The sequence below is a fragment of the Athene noctua genome, chromosome 2, assembly GCF_965140245.1.
Source record: "Athene noctua chromosome 2, bAthNoc1.hap1.1, whole genome shotgun sequence".
NCBI lineage: Eukaryota > Metazoa > Chordata > Aves > Strigiformes > Strigidae > Athene > Athene noctua.
Genome location: NC_134038.1, coordinates 135,071,721 through 135,087,757, shown reverse-complemented (window position 1 = coordinate 135,087,757; position 16,037 = coordinate 135,071,721). Strand labels below are relative to the sequence as shown.

Below are 16,037 nucleotides of genomic sequence, written 5' to 3'. Positions count from 1 at the left end.
GCCCGGCCCCGGCCCCCCGACGGCGTCTCACCCCCGCGGCCGGGGCGGGCGGGCCGACAGCAGCAGGTTGGAGGGCCGCGGTGCGGCGCGGAGCGGCCGCGGGGGGGTGGCGGGGGGGGACGGGACGCCCCTCGGCGCTCCCACCTGGGGCCGCCCGCGCCCGTCCCCGCCGCCCCCCCGCCGCCCCCGGGCCGGAGCCGCCGCGCCGCGCCGGTAAGTGGCGGGCAGTTTGGGTTGGCAGTGCCGGTTTCTGAGGGACACCACCACCCCTGTGCTGGCAGCCCGGCGAGTTAACAAACCCAAGAGGGGTTCGGCCATTGAGTTTTCTTTGTACTCCTCTCTTTTAATATTAGAGCACATATTGAAACGATAAACACAATGAAAAGCACAAAATATTTCATCAGTGTTGTAACTGTATATTTCCTTTATTCTGAAGAAATATCAAGTTTTGAACAGTGCACAGAGGCAGCAACTTCTGCTTTGGACGCCACTCTCTTTTTAAAGACCGCGTTGTTACAGTTAAATCTAAAGACAATTTTTAAAAAGCATTAGATGTCAGAAAAGGGGGGAAAATCTTACCGTCGAAAGACTGCTGCAGGTTCCAGCTCAGTCTGAAACTGCAGGGAAAAGTGGAGCAGCTGCTGCACAAAAGTTTTAGATTTTTTTTTTTTTAGAAAGTCTGCAAAACTAATTTCCCACAAAATAGGACTCAATTTCCGTTTAAGAAACTAGCTCTTGCAAATCTCATACAATTCCTGATTTTTTCCAATAGCAATTGAAATTCATTTTATCTTTCGCACATGGTCCCAAGAATTTAGACTTAAATTGCTGGAGCGCAATGATTTTCCTTTTTTTTTTTTTTTTTTTCCTAAATTTTGATTTGGGAGAGGAAGGTAGAGCGAGGAGGAAGGGCTAAGAAACAAAACGTTTCCGCAGTGGACACCTCTTTGGTCAGTGATCAATAAACGCGTTATCCTATTTTAAACCAGTTAACAGCCGCCTTCGTGGCTACTGTTAATTCCACTACACGCATGTTGAAAAAAAGAAAAGAAACAAAAAAAAAAGAAAAAGGCGATCCCAGACTCTCTGGGTCGTCCCTCTTGTGCCGCTACAGACCGCAACGAAGAAAATGAAGGTGCGGGGAATAAAAATTGTGCGAGTTCTTGTTATGAAGGGGCAGGGGGCAAGAAGGGAAAGTGGTCTTTCTCCGTCAGACCTGGTCGCCCAGCGAGCGGCCGTGCTTTGGTGCAGCCCTCCCCGCCCGCAACCTGGGGGCGCCGGGGCCGCGCTGCGGCTGCTCCCGAGAACCGGGGCGCTAGTGGGGGGGGGGGGGGGAGAGAACGCTCCGCACCCGCGGCCGCACCGCGCTCCCAGGCGCCGGTGACGGGGTCGGTTGGCCGCGGCCCGCGCAACCCTGCGGGCCGGGCGGCGCCGCGCCGCTCCCTCCCACCTGGGCGCGCAGGTGAGGCGCTGCCAAGCGCCCTCCCCCCCCGAGAGAGAGGGGCGGGGGGCGCCCCCGCCTGCCACCCCCGAGTAAACCCCGCGCATTTCCCTTCACGTCTTTACTGCGCTCCCCGGGGGGGCGGGGGCACCCCGAGCGGCCCCGTCAGCCCCGACGGGGCGGTGATGGCCCTGCGGGGGGGGGGCGCCGCGCAGCCCCCCCGCCCTCCCTCCCCCGCCCCGCCGATCCGCGCGGGATCCGATCCGGCCCCGGGGCAGCCCCGCCGGAGGCCGGGGGGGGGGGGGGGCGTGCTCCTCGCGGCCCGCCCGGGGGCAGGGAGAGGCGGACTTAGCCCCCGCGGAACCGGTTCCCCCCCCCCGCCGCTACCGCGGGCGCCCGGGGCGCGGGCGCGCAGCGCTGCCGCCCGCTGACGGAGCGGCTGGGCGCGGGGACGGCGCTGGCGTTTTGGAGGGAGTTCGCATGTGGTCAGTGCTGTGTTGCTAAGCCAGCCCCCAGCTCACATTACACACTACTGTATTTATAACCTCTCGGAGCCGTTTCCCCCTCCGAGCAGTTCTCTGGGACCACCTTCTATTGGCTTCAACCTCTCCCACTTCTTGACATCTGAGCAGCTCTGAGAAAGGCTCATCTAGGTCCGAGTGTTTATGCAGCGGAGACTGGCCACTAGGGCTAAAGACCTGGATTATCTGAGCTCAGCTGCCTGCTGCAAAGTCTGTCGTTGCCGTTTTGGAAAAAAAAATCCCAACCCCGATCTGTTTACAGTGAAAGTTGACAAAGGGTGGTGAAGTTGGATCTTTCCTAAACTCTCCTGCCTGGAACCTGAGACTTGCATGCCATGGATCACACACTCTTTGGCTGCCTGCGCAGCCCCCATGCCACCGCGCAGAGCTTGCACCCTTTCTCCCAGTCTTCTCTTGCCCTGCATGGAAGATCTGACCACATGTCCTACCCTGATCTGTCTTCTTCTTCTTCCTCTTGCATAATAGCGGGATACCCCAATGAGGAGGGCATGTTTGCCAGCCAGCATCATAGGGGGCACCACCACCATCACCATCACCACCACCATCACCACCAGCAACAGCAGCACCAGGCTTTGCAGACGAACTGGCACATTCCTCAGATGTCGTCTCCTCCCGCCGCGGCCAGGCACAGCCTCTGCCTTCAGCCCGACTCAGGAGGACCCCCGGAGCTGGGCAGCAGCCCCCCCGTCCTGTGTTCAAACTCTTCCAGCCTGGGCACTAACACCCCCACAGGGGCAGCGTGCGCGCCAGGGGACTATGGCAGGCAGGCTCTGTCCCCGGTGGAAACAGAGAAGAGGTCCGGCAAAAGGAAAAGCGACAGCTCAGGTAACGGCTCACGCTTCCCCCTGCGGGGCGGGACCCCCGGGCGGAGGGTGCCGGGGGGAGCTGCGCTGCCGGGCTCCGCGTCCCCCGCCGCGCCCGGGCTGGGCTGGGCTGGGCTGGGCTGGCCCCGGCTCGGCTCGGCTCGGCCGGCCCCGGCCCGGCCCGGCCCCGGCCGCCGCGGTGCCCTCGCCGCCGGCTGCCGTCGGGCTGCCGGGTCGCTTCTTCCCTCAGACGCGCTCTCGGGATCCCCATCATTACAGCTTTGTCAGGGCTGCCGGGGGGGAGGGAGGGGGGGTTGGGGCGGAATAAAAAGGGAAAATCCAGCACGTGATAGAGCATGAAATCAAGGTGGTGGTGGTGGTGGTGGCGGCGGCGGGGGGAGACCTTCCTACAGTCAAGGAGAGAAACGTTTGTAGTTTCGGTGAGGATTTTAGCATCTGGTCCCGCGTCCCCCTCCCCCCTGCCCGATACGCCACCTCTGCTTCAAAATTCAGAATATAGCGCGCTCCTTCCCCTCCGCCCCTTCGCCGCGGAGCTGACTGCGTGTCCCAGGCGATTGCACAACGCTTGGAAACTCTGCCTTGGAAGAGGGAATTGGGGAGAGGAGCTGATGCCTCGCTGCCCCGTAGGATCTGGGTGCGCCTGCACCAAATCCTCAGCGTGGAAGGGGCAAAATTTGGAGTGTGTAAAGCAAACGGGTGAATGGGAGTTTTAGAAAGCTGCTTCACTTCATTCAGTTTGCTGGTGGCGGGGGCGGAGGGAAGGAAGGAGCTGTCTGACTTTTAAAATCACTGCAATTCTTACTTAAAGACGAGCATAAAAACATGTAGACCCGCAGTCATTCCAGGGCAATGATTTGGCACCACTGAGCGTGCAAAAAACCGACACAATCGCTGCTTTTTAAAACGGCAAAGCCTCTCGAAGTCCCACTCGGACAAAAGCCACTCGGCGAAGTCAGTGCAACCGATGGCACTTCCGTTTAGGGCACACATAAACCAAAAGGTCATCAAAAATATACCGTCACAGGCAGGAGGCACTTGAAAAAGAGAGGGCTCAACAGTTTGAAAAGCCAAGAGCAGGCATAGCGATTTGTTTGTTATCGGGGAAGGGAAAGTGAAAGGCTTTTCCAGATATTTATGAAGTTCGCAACTGAAACCGTGACCTCTTTCATTCAAAACGTCGTGAGCTTAGTAAAGTGGTAAGCAACAGAAACTGCTTTAAAAAAATAACCCTCAAGGATACCAACATTTTCTTCATTATCCGGTACATTAAGAAATGTTTTACAATAATTCAGAATGAGTTTAACTGAATCTCGTCTTATGTAGATGGTATACAGGCTGAAAACTCTTCCAAGATTAAACGCTGTATTTAGTTAAAACACTGGTGACGAAATCTATTGTTGCGTCTTCATTACATTTTATGAGATAAAAGGAATTCTCTGTTTTCACGAGGTGTGTGCATGAGCAATACTAAAATTTGGGTCCCCATCACTACTGGGGAAATAAATGGATGCCTGTCGGTGAGGATTTATTGTATTTGTCAGTCTGTTTAAAGCTGAAGGAAAAAAAGGAAATCGGTCCCTTTCCCTGTCAGAGAAGTATCTGTATCGCTTTCTGTTTATTTCATTTTGCAATGCGAACCAAAAACAAAAGCCACCAGTGGGGAATGTCCCAAACCTGACCCTGAAGTAACTGGACTCTTCCACTGGATTTAGTGGACAAGGGTTCGAGCCTTTAGCCGTGGTCACGCTTATCTTGCACTGTACTCTGAACCTCACTTTCTAAGACCTTCTGAAGATCAAGGCAGGTAACTATTTCCTCCTCCCTTTCCCTAAGAAAAAAATTATTATGGCCGTTCACACAATTGTGAATCTCTCAAACTGAAAGAAAGGCATCTTTTGACAACGACTGGGTAGCTGCTGTATCTCTGCTTTTTCTTCAGGAAAAGCCTGAGTTTTTGGACTGAATATTTAACCCCACCCCTTTATTAATCCTGAACTCTGATGCTAGATATTTAATGCCCTTCTAATGTATGGCAGCAAGAACTATTTTTAAGTCACTGCGTTTCTATATTTGTCATTCATAATTGCGCCTCATTTGATTAAAAATCATCCCCTTTATTTCTCATTAAGCTGGTTTTTTTAAACAAATTGTCATACTTGAAAGAATTTAATCCCTGCCTTCCCCACTTTTTGGAGACATACTCATCACACTTGGAACTACTTCAGTAGGCATTTGTATATAATCCTAATAGTAAATAACTAAGAGGTGAAGAGAGACTGTTTAAGTTTCAGTGCCAGCATTCTGAGACAATTATTAATGCTCTTGCTTATTTACAGATACATTTCCTCTTCTTAAGCGTATCACTTAAAGCCACAGAATGTTCGGCGTTTTCTTGAGCACTGATTCTGTTCCGCATTTCAGAGCTGAATTAATCTTAGGCTACACCTTGCTTGAACTACTCTACTTTTATTTCTGACTGTTTAAGATCAAGAATGTTGGTTCATAAAGCTGAGTTTATAGATAGTTTAAAGAAAGTAAAACGTGAACATCCCTTGTATCATTTATCTCCCAAACTAGTAACTGTTGCTCAACCATATAGATACTCTGAAAATTTAACAGCAGAGATACCCCTTTTTACCTATTTGTTATGGTGTCGGGAGTGTAATTTTTTAAAAATTATAACCAAAAATCCAGAGGACGAGAAGTATTTTGGATGATGGACTGTGTGTTTGTCCCTGTGCTTGCTCTTTTTCACATATTGCAGGGGAATGGGAGGATGGAAATATTTTGCGCTGTGTTCTTTTGTGCTTTTGTTTGGGATTGAGAAAGCAAGGTGAAATGTGCTTTTGTGGTAGTTGAATAAACTGTCTGACTTACAGTTTTCTTCTGCCCTAACCCAGGTTTTAAGCAGTTTGGGAAGTTCCCTTTGAAGATATTGAATAGGCTGCTACAGAACAGGGTGACATTCTCAACAGTTCTTGTTGTAAAGGACTGGGAAATACTGCTTACTTAATTATCGACCCCTGCATGCTACAGCTGTCAGTGTCTCCAGGTTTTGTAGCTGTCTCATTATCTTCAGAACATCCATTTCAACCTGCCTAGGCCCAGGGGTGGGTCAGTAAACTAGCCTGTGAGTTGAGGAATGATGCACACAAATCTTTAGATGTTAATGTTTTGCAGTGAATAATGGCATCTGCATCCTTGCTTTTGTAACTCAGCTCTGCGTATGTCAAGGATGTAGGAGTAAAAAGACGATACTAAATTTGAGGATAGGTTAAAAATAAAATCGCTTATTTTAAAGTGCACTAATGGTCAGAATTATCTGTGTGCTAATGAGGTGCGGATGAAAACCATGCTGAGTGTATAAAAAACATATTCTTGGAGTGCTTTGTTGCTTTGTGTCACGAGTTGTTGTATATGGAATATTTTGGATTTTTCTAATGCCTCCTCTTCTTATTACTTGCCTGTGATTTTTGAGGCCATTTTATTTCTGCTTTTTATAGAGTAGGTTTTGATTCTCAGACGATGCAGAACACATCAAATGCAAAATCACTACTGTGATTGTCTAATTTAGCTTATTTAGGTCCAAGTTTCTTAAAACTTCTGTCAGGAGAAAAGCATATTAATGCCTATATACAACGTCTGATCTAGGTTTACTAAGAAATACAAAAAGAAAGTGAATCTGGTAGCCTTAAGGAAGCCGAAAATGGTATGACGAAAAAAATATCTGTACTATGCTGAAAAGACCAGGGGGAGGATAAGTACTGTTGAAGGAGTTCTTCTAAGCAGTACAGCTATTCAAACATTTAATTGAGGTAGATAAATATATAAGTAAATTTCATTCCAGTTAAAGTCTGATGTAATTAAACACATGCCCCCAGGCCTGAGAAGACTTTTTTTTTTTCTTTTTTTTAAAGTTTGACATGGAAAAATGTTTTTATATGGCGCAGATTTCCAAGGACAGGCTAGCAGGTAATAACAACTATTCACATTTTTTTGGCTGTATTTACAATAGTATCATATAGAAACGCTGATGTTAAACTTACAAAACCATTTCAGGAATTCAGTGTTTCAATAGCTGTTCTGCTGGGTTTTGTTCATTGACAAATCACACAAAAAGAAAACAATACTCCTTTTCCAGTGTTTTAACATCTTTTCCAACCTACCTATTCTCAACATGCAAGCAGTAAAAAGTTACATATCCAGGGAATTTATTTTAAACACATCTAAATATCATAAATCATATGTACTTGTTTGAAATGGTCTCTAAAAAGCAGGTCATTTTGATAAATTATTATAAATACTGTGAAATCATGGGTTTTGAGGACTTCTGATTGGTTTCTGAAACTCATCAGCAAGAAAAATGAGCTGCACACTTGTAGTCAAAAAGAACTGTGTAACTGATTCATCAATATGTCTGTGCTTTTCAGCGTGGTTGTAAACGGAAGCAAGAAAAAATGCATAATAAAGCCTAGTTTTTCTGGAAAGAGTTAATTTGTTTGGTAACCAGTATCAAAGCATCACTTACCATTTAAAAAAAACACCACCAACAAAAAAAATCCACCTCTGTAGATTTCATAAATGAAACAAGTTCAAAATCAGCTGAATAATAATCATAGTTCTTGGAGAAAACTTTTAAGACTGATTGCTTAGCAAATGTTGGGCTACCTAGTGGGCTACTTGCTGGATTGTTTAATAGATGGAAATTTACAGTATGTTCACTTTTACTCTCAGGAAATATAATCAGGAACTTTTCTAGGACTATAAAATTTTTAGACACTATTTTGCTGATACATTCTCAGAATTCTTTGCCCATAGCCAAAGAGTAATTTTGGGGACAGAAATAAGTATGGCTTCTAATTATGTATTTCTGTCTCTTTATACAAATCATTCAGTAGGATTTACACTTCCTCCCTCCCCAACCCACCCTTTGAGAAACTTTGGGGTCCCAATCCAGACATTCCCTGGAGCACAAATGTTTTTGTGGCAAGGTCTATTGACTCTAGTGGAACCACTGAAGTGCTCAAGGTTTTTTAAGCCGTTGGAGCTTAATTCTGTTACTCTGTTTTAAATCTTTGGCACAGAAATGTAATTGCAGGTTATTCTTTTATTATTTGGTATTAAGTACTATCAAGAATCCCAGTCTTCAAAGCAAAGTCACCGAGGGGTCTGGAAGAGTAAGAAGTGTTGTACTAGAATGAAATGCAGAAGGGGATACAGACACATGGGGATCAAAGATCCAAACATTCTGGCAATATCTGAAGAAATTTTCACTAAAACTTTTCAAAAAATCAGGGTTGTAGTTACCTTTCAGGATTTTTAAACTGCTGTTGCATGGTAGAAAAATCCTTTCTAATTCTTGTAGATATTTATTGATAAAATATTAGAACTGCCTGATTGTTTGAGCATTGCCAGTTAAGCATTATATATATAAATCAAATTTTAATTTCATTGGTTTTAACATCCTAGGATAAAATTTGTCCTAATACATCTAGCATAACTTCGCTAGTATTTTGCACAGTAAGTAATCAGCTTCCAGATTTTTTTTTTTGTCAGACTGTTGTCCTTTTTAGACCTGCTAATTATTTCATAAACGCTTTTTAATTGAGCCTGCTAATCTGCATATAGTTTGCCGTTTGGAAATATTCTTTAGTGATGTGATGAGTCGATATGCTGTATCTCTGAAGTCCTCAAGAGTAGGACTGAGCTCTGTGTCTTGAAATTCAAGGGAAGGTGACAACATTATCTTTGCTGCCGTCTGCTAATAATCCGATATTGCCCACCAGATTACTGTTACACGGCAGTATGAATGGTCACTGTAGCATGTCTCTTTCAGTAGCAAAATGTATTCTACCAAGCAGTTTTGCTAGTCTCTGGAAAGCAAGCAAAATAAATCTGGTTTAATCTGCTAGAATAAGCAAAATTTAAATCCATCAATAACATGCAGTTATGGTGGGGTTGAGTTCAATCAATTTTGCTATGTTATCCTGTGTCCTTGTTCTAATACGGTTAAGAATGTAACTTGAAAGGACGTGAAAGGAAAGGCATATTTTTTAAATATAAATCCTTACATATGTCGCTAATAAGGTTTCTAACTGAAATAGTGTGGCGTTAGAGAAGTTTGATAAACAGCGCTTGGGGCTACTTTGTTACATCAGTGCACAGCTGGGCACTGAACTCAGACTTACGATCTGTCTCAAGCCTGTGCCCTATCCTTTTATGTCTGTTTCCCCAACCTATACAATGGCAATACCAGTGCTTTCCTTCCATTTGTAAAGTACTGTAAGCTTTTATTTAATGAAAAGCTTTGTGTGCGTGTGTGTGCACACGCGCGTGCTCTTTTTTCAGTAGGCTTTAAAGACTTACAGATCTGCATCACCATTTCTCAAGTATTGCTGGTGGCAGGGTAGGAGCGAGATGGTGTGCAGCCACAGAAAAAGCTGCCTTCCCAATCCTCAGCAGGGCAATCGCGTCACCTTTACCTGCATGAGCTTGGGTGGCTGAATAGGTGTGCACAGCAAGAAGTCATTTGACTTCTGGGGTGAGTGTCTGAGGTCTCCAGTGACCCGATAGCTACTTTTCGATTGTATTTAATGAAAGCCTGAATTAAAAAGTAATCTGATGTAATTGTGTGGGATGAACACGGACTACTTTTGTAGTATTTGAATGATTAAATTTGAAGTATTTGAATCACTGAAAAAAGTTATTAAAATAAATGGTTTCTAAACATACATACTAAGGGGAATTTCACCTGGACGATATTGATAACAAAACTCCCACTGATTTTTGGTAGTACCAGATTTTAAGACGTTCATTCTTACTATGAATGTAGCTTAGCTTGGGAGAAGGAGATAGACCAGCTAGCCGTGCTAGTGCTTATGTTTTTTTGTGGTACGCCGTCTTGCATGCTTCCAGCGGCAAACACAACAAAGGAATGCTTGTTTGAAAAAAACACTGCTGCCATCAGTCTTAGTTTTCTAGTGTTTGTTGTCCTTCTTATTTATTAATATATATTACAAAATCTGTGTCCTTTGATAAGTTTACCTAAATGATATCCATTTAAAATAATATTTTAATAGACAAAATTTTAAAGTCACAATGATGTTAGTCAATCTCTGATAATTTTATATATATCTCTCTAATATCACTAGTGCGGAGATGCACCACTGTATCCTAGCATTTGCTGAGTGATGCAAAATGGAAAAAAAAGCATTAATATAATAGGATATAGTAGTAGACAGTTCACTGTCATGCATGAAAAGTTGCTTCTGAAGTCTTCTACTAAACTTTATGAATTGACAACTTAGACTGTCAAAATTCTACTTCTTAATTTCAGTGATATTAAAGATGTAATATTCATTGTAGATTAGGGAAGATGTCCTTCATTTTGAGATCTTGGACCTACAGAAGACAGTAACCTCCTATTCAGAACTTGAGTTTATTTTCCATATGGAATTACGACTTTTACAAATAGCTTTGGGGGTAGGTTACTTGACTGGAAGTCGTGCATATTACTAAATAGGCATGCCATTATACATCAAAAGAGAAATCAGAAATCATGTTTGGAAATTGGCTACTGAATGTTTTGTTGTTTAATGATGAATGTGATCATTCAGTACTACGTAGTCTGAAACCACTGGAGCTCCTTGCTCAATACAAAGAAAAAAGCAGTCTGAACTGTCTTGAAAATTACCTGTGCTGAATAAACCTTGCAGTAGTGGGTAAAGGGGCCCTTAAAATACATAAATAGAAGAAACATACATGAAAACTTAATGGTCATTTGAAAGAAAAGTTATTTTGTACTTGAACCTATGTTTCCTTTTATCTTTCTTTTCAACAAATGAAACAAAATAATTGACCAAACAGCAGAAGAAACAAGTCTCAAAGGAATGAATCAAATCTTTCAGTTATGATGGAAGAGCATAGTTTTGCTAAACCAATAAAATCCAATGGATTATGAAACCCTAACTGGAAGCCAAGTAATCTTTTTTCTTTCTTTCTTTCTTTCTTTTTCTTTTTTTTTTTTTTTTTTTTTGGATGAAGCTGCTTCTTGGACTAGAGAAAAATTGGTTGATTGAACATTATTTTATAGCAAATAGGATATGAAAAACTAAAACTGAAACAGATTACTGCAGGCTTTTAAAAGTCCTTCTTCCTTCTGCATTCTCTCAGATCTCTAATAGCTATTTTTTATTTTTAGCAAGTGAGCCCGAACAAATGCTGCCTTATATATATATATATATATATATATATATATCTCAACTGTGTTAGATGCACTTCAGTAGCCTCTGCCACCCTTGTGAATTTTGATTCTTAGACTGTGATCCTATGATGATGCCAGTATGCATTTGATTTGGTATGTAGGGAGATGAATGAAATCTTGGGTCTGCTGAAGTAAAAACTAAACATTGAGTGGAGCCAGAACTTCACAGCAGAAGTAGTCATATTACTTTGATACAAATACACCTGAAGTTAAGTGTATGTTTACACATTTTGGTGAACTGGGGGCATTAGTCACTTGAATTTACCAAGCGGAAAAAAAATGTTTCCCACTTTGGTCTTTCTAAAAATAGATACCAAAAAATCTGTTGGACATATGTAGACTGACAGTATAGCTCTGAAGAGAGGTGAATGAACCATTGGGTTTTCTACCTGCCAAGTAAAAAATGGCATATTCCAGAAGAACGCAATGTACTCTGACTGTGCACATGGGCTTCCTTGGAAGGGGGTGTTTTGCAGGGTGAGTGAGGCTCCTCAGGCACATGGGTCTCAGTAGCTTTTCAAGCCTTTCATTTTCTTTCAGCTGGTGCAGAATACTAAAACGTTGTAGGCCCCATCCTCATAGGATATGTGGACAAGTAAAATCTACTTGTTAAAATGTGCTTGTTATTGTAAAAATAATGGTAGGAACAGTGACTAGATGTCTCCTAAATTCAGTTGGTTTAGTGAAGGAAAAAGAACTGGTCAGATGTGTTGATAAACGATACAATGGCATATTTTGTGAGGCTTTGCTACACTGAGCTGGTAAAAACAGTGTGAATGGGAGCCCGTGCAACTACAGTGACGTCAGCTGCTCAAAGATGTCTTGTAAAGCTTTGTGCTCAGAATGCCAGACAGTATTTTCTGCCAGAAGAAAGCAACAGTCTAGTGGGGGCTAAGGAGTGTTCACTCCTATCAAATTGTTATTTTCTGAACTAGACTTTGAAACCTGGTAAAAGTCTGCGAGTCATAGTCACCTTACATAGGGCTTAGGAAGAACTGAGAACATTGCAAGTCCTTTGAACTTGGGAATTACTGATTGTATTGTATTGTATTTGTTGTATTTGATAGTATTAAGCTTTTTTTTTTTTTTTTTCATTTCTATATTCTTGTTTTGGTAGTACCACAATGACCTCAAGCCGCAGCTTTGTGTTAAGTCTTTGCGTTCCTGAGGACATTGGAACAATACATACTAATGGTCTCTCCCCCGGCTCCCTCTCCGTCACTCCCTCTCCTTCCTTCTTACACAAGTACATTGCTGAAGGAGTGTATGCGTGTATGTCCTTTCAGTTTCCATTTATCCTTGCAGAATGAACCTTTCCTTTATTGCAAAACAAAAATTACCACCCTTTACCTTAATCACATTTCCATTAGATGCTAGCCTACAGTAATTTAAGAACCACACTTATCCGCTAAATAGAACAGTACTGTTAGGTAATGTTGGTCTGTTAGGCAATGGAAGATGAAACAGTTATGGATCAGTGGAGCACAGTCAGTTAAGAATAGGAGGCTTCATTAGCAGATGTCCATAAGGCATCTCGAATCCACAACATTATTTTTTCCTGTATCATTACCACTTTAATTCACATGACTTTCTAATAGATTCTATTATTGGGCTAATTAAAAGAGTGACTATTCTGTCTGTATTATTTGTTTTTACAAAATAATATATTATTATTAGAAGTAGTAAATAGAACAACTTAAATTATAAATTTTAAAAAAATAATGTGAATAAGCACAGGAGAAAAAGCTGGAGACAAGAGCACAAATATTTTTGATTAGTTTAAATTACAAAGAAATATGATGCCAATTTTTCCTGTAGGTTTGGTTTAGCTTTGCATTTTAATTTTTTTTCTCCACTCATTCTGACTCCTTTGCTTTTTACACTTCGACGCATTTCTACAACTTTATGAGTTTGCTTCCTTTTTATTGCTTTAATATGAGGGTATGTACAGAAATCTAACAGTATTCGAACCCTATAAAGCTATCTTTATTTCACTGGTTCCAAACTGAAATTTAGGCGTGCAGAGAAGGCGTCAATCGAGTTTGCAGTCTGCTGGCATGAGAAATATCAGGGATTTAAATGGTTTTGTATTTGCAAACATATCACCAGAGCTTTGCCAGATATGACACCCAAACAAACACTTTTTTTGGCTAGAGATTGTGCGTTTCAAGTATAGTGGCTAAATGCATCCAGCCATTTTGAAGTATGTTTGGTGAAATAACTTACAGAATGACCCAATGCTTCACAGTTTTTGGGAAAGCCTTTTCCTTCCCTCCTGCAAAAGTCACTCGGTGATTTACCAGTCTGTGTCCTGGTGCTCTAACCCTGTTGAAGCTTAGGTTAGTCTACATAATTCTCTTAGATTTAACTTTATAACATTCAAAAAGTTAAGCACAGGCATGTCGGTTGCTACTCTGTCATTGATTCCTTCAGCTCGATGGTGTGTGGCTAAGAAATGCTTGTAGTTCCACAACATATGGGTAGATACTATAAAAATATTATTTATGGAGGCTCTGGCTTGCTTTGTGTTTTTCAAGCATGTTTCCACAACTAATTGATAATCTTAATTCACACACAGACAAACTAAAAACTGCATCCATGTTAACCTTGGAACATATGGTTGACTTGATTATGTAAAGTAGAAAGCTTGACGCTACCCACATAGTGGAGTCTGGCTACATGTTATTTCTGGCCTAATTATTAAAAGGACCATGTTAACGTTATCATCAGACTCTTACTAGAAAAGGCAGAAGTGAAATACACACTGAGCTAGAAATGCAAGAATTACTGCTCTTATCTGAGGGGTTCATATGAACCTACATGGAGCCTTACTAGTTCAGAAGTTATTTAATGGGGGGTACGTGTTCCCTAAATACCTCTGGAAGATTATTTCTTCAAGTCTGGGAAGTGAAGCAAGTCCAGGGAACATTTGTAGCATGTTGCATAACAAGCACAAAAAAAATCTCTCTAATCAGCCTCTGCACCCTCCTGGCCACATCATTTATTTTCTCCTATATCTCTGCTCTCCATAAAGGCTAAGAGCTAGCTTCATGCAGTTAAGGCTGGCTTCTTTATAAAAGCAGACAGCATTTCCTTTCCTTCCAGGGCAAGAATGCCCAGACGTAAGAAAAAAGTGCTCACAAAAGAGACCTGGGGGTAAGCACAAAGCATCTTTTTACAAGGGCAAACAACTTTGTCCAACTTCTGAAGAGGATGAGAACTATGGTTTTGAAGATCATATTTTGCCACCAGAGTTTGCAAGTTGCTTTTATCAATCTTCTCTCTCTCCAACATGTTTTCAGATTGTTTTCCAAATGATTTTTACACCACTTAGTAGAAACTGATTCCTGTTTTCCTGCCCTGGCCCTCGCCTGGCTCATATTTTAACTCTGCCAAAAGCAAAGCTGATGAAATGATCCTACCTTTCAATTGTACCCTTTTGATTTCTAGAATCCTTCTTCTGGTTCCAGTTTATCCTCTCACAGTTAAAGTGTTATTTCCCTGCAAGGCATTGCCTGACTTCTGCTCAGCCGATGTTTTGGATCCTGTTTCTTATCTACCTCAATGTTTTCTCTGTGCTGCCTTAAGTATGTTCTTCCTTTTTCCATTCACACTCTTCTCTGTCTCCAGTAGGGCTCACACACATACAAGAAACATCCAGAAACAATATCCCATTGGCCTCAAACCATCAATTGTTTTACTGTGAACATACTTTTGATAACTGCAGGTCAGTCATGGCTCTTCTATGCATTTATGGTGCGTAAGAATATTATGCGTGCAAGGCTGAGAGTAAATAGGAAAAAAAGCGAGGAAAAAAAAAAAAAAGATGTTTTGTGTGCTCTGTCTTCTCTTCTTGAGGTTTTAACTTCGTAAGGGTGTGTACCACAGAGCAGATTCTGTGAACAGCTATAGCAGAAATCAAGCATGACCCTGACGTGACAATGATGATGGTTAATATTTAATACCAGTGAGGTACCCAGTGCTGAGCAGAACCTTGTGTAAAAAGGAAGTATAAATAAATGAAAATAAATGAATTAACTTTCTTAAAATGCACTCTTTAATTCCAAGATTTTAGGTAATAATTACTTGTGCCAGAAGGAATTTGAAGGGCCCATAAACTCTTTAAAAAGCATTTGCAATTTGTCCTTTCACTCTAGTTTTCTGTAAGAAGAGGTAAAATATTTTTTCATTATTCTATTTCATTGATATAATATACATGAATATGTATTTGGGATGTGTGTGACTGTGTTTGTGCATGTGCATATCAAATCTCAAATAACAGCAGATAGGGACCTGGGATAGTCCACTTGATTTGACTGGACCAGCACTTGGTTATACTGTGACATTTTATTCCTAAACGTGTTTTAAAAACAGTTTGTGGGGGATGAGGGAGCTGCAGGCAGGGAGAGGAAAGAAAAGGTACAGGAATTTTGCTGAGAACTTTTTTATGCTTGGACTTGGCAATTTTGTAGTTATTTTCAATATCTAGAATTTTCCAGTGTAATATCAGCAGATAGAGTGCATGGTAAAATTACAGAAGATATTAAATTTGAACTCTGGAGACATAAATTCACATGAGGATCAGATCACAAGATTGGCTGCTTTCCGTCTAGTCTCCAGTGGGCTTTTTTCCATATCACAAAAATCACCATACAGTTTGGCACAACCTTCAGGCTCAGTGAAGAGGATTCTGTTCCAGGACTGAAATAACCAAAAGCACTAGATGCCAGAATTGAGGTGCATTTGAAGTGTAGGACGGAGACAGTTTTACAGCTTTTGTCTCTACTCTTCTATCTCCTTGCTAAGAATAAACCTCTTTGGGTTTTGGTAAGAGTTCTATCAATTTTATAGAGGAAGAAAGGAGAAATGAGATGCTAACCTTAGTATTTGTGACTTTAAAGCTAACAATAATTTAGGATGTGTTGTGTCAGTAACTCACATTTCTTGAGTGCACATTAGAATCTAGT

The 16,037-nt window shown here is 42.2% G+C and overlaps 1 protein-coding gene across 1 annotated transcript in view; it reads left to right on the top strand.

Moving 5' to 3' along the window:
* Positions 1-1,917: 1,917 nt before the first annotated feature.
* MEOX2 (mesenchyme homeobox 2) overlaps positions 1,918-16,037 on the top strand; it is a 53,743-nt gene continuing 39,623 nt past the window's right edge. The window contains exon 1 of the mRNA XM_074898035.1: positions 1,918-2,808. Coding sequence (XP_074754136.1) covers positions 2,298-2,808 — 511 coding nt within the window. The 5' untranslated portion in view covers positions 1,918-2,297. The remainder of the gene's footprint in view (positions 2,809-16,037) is intronic.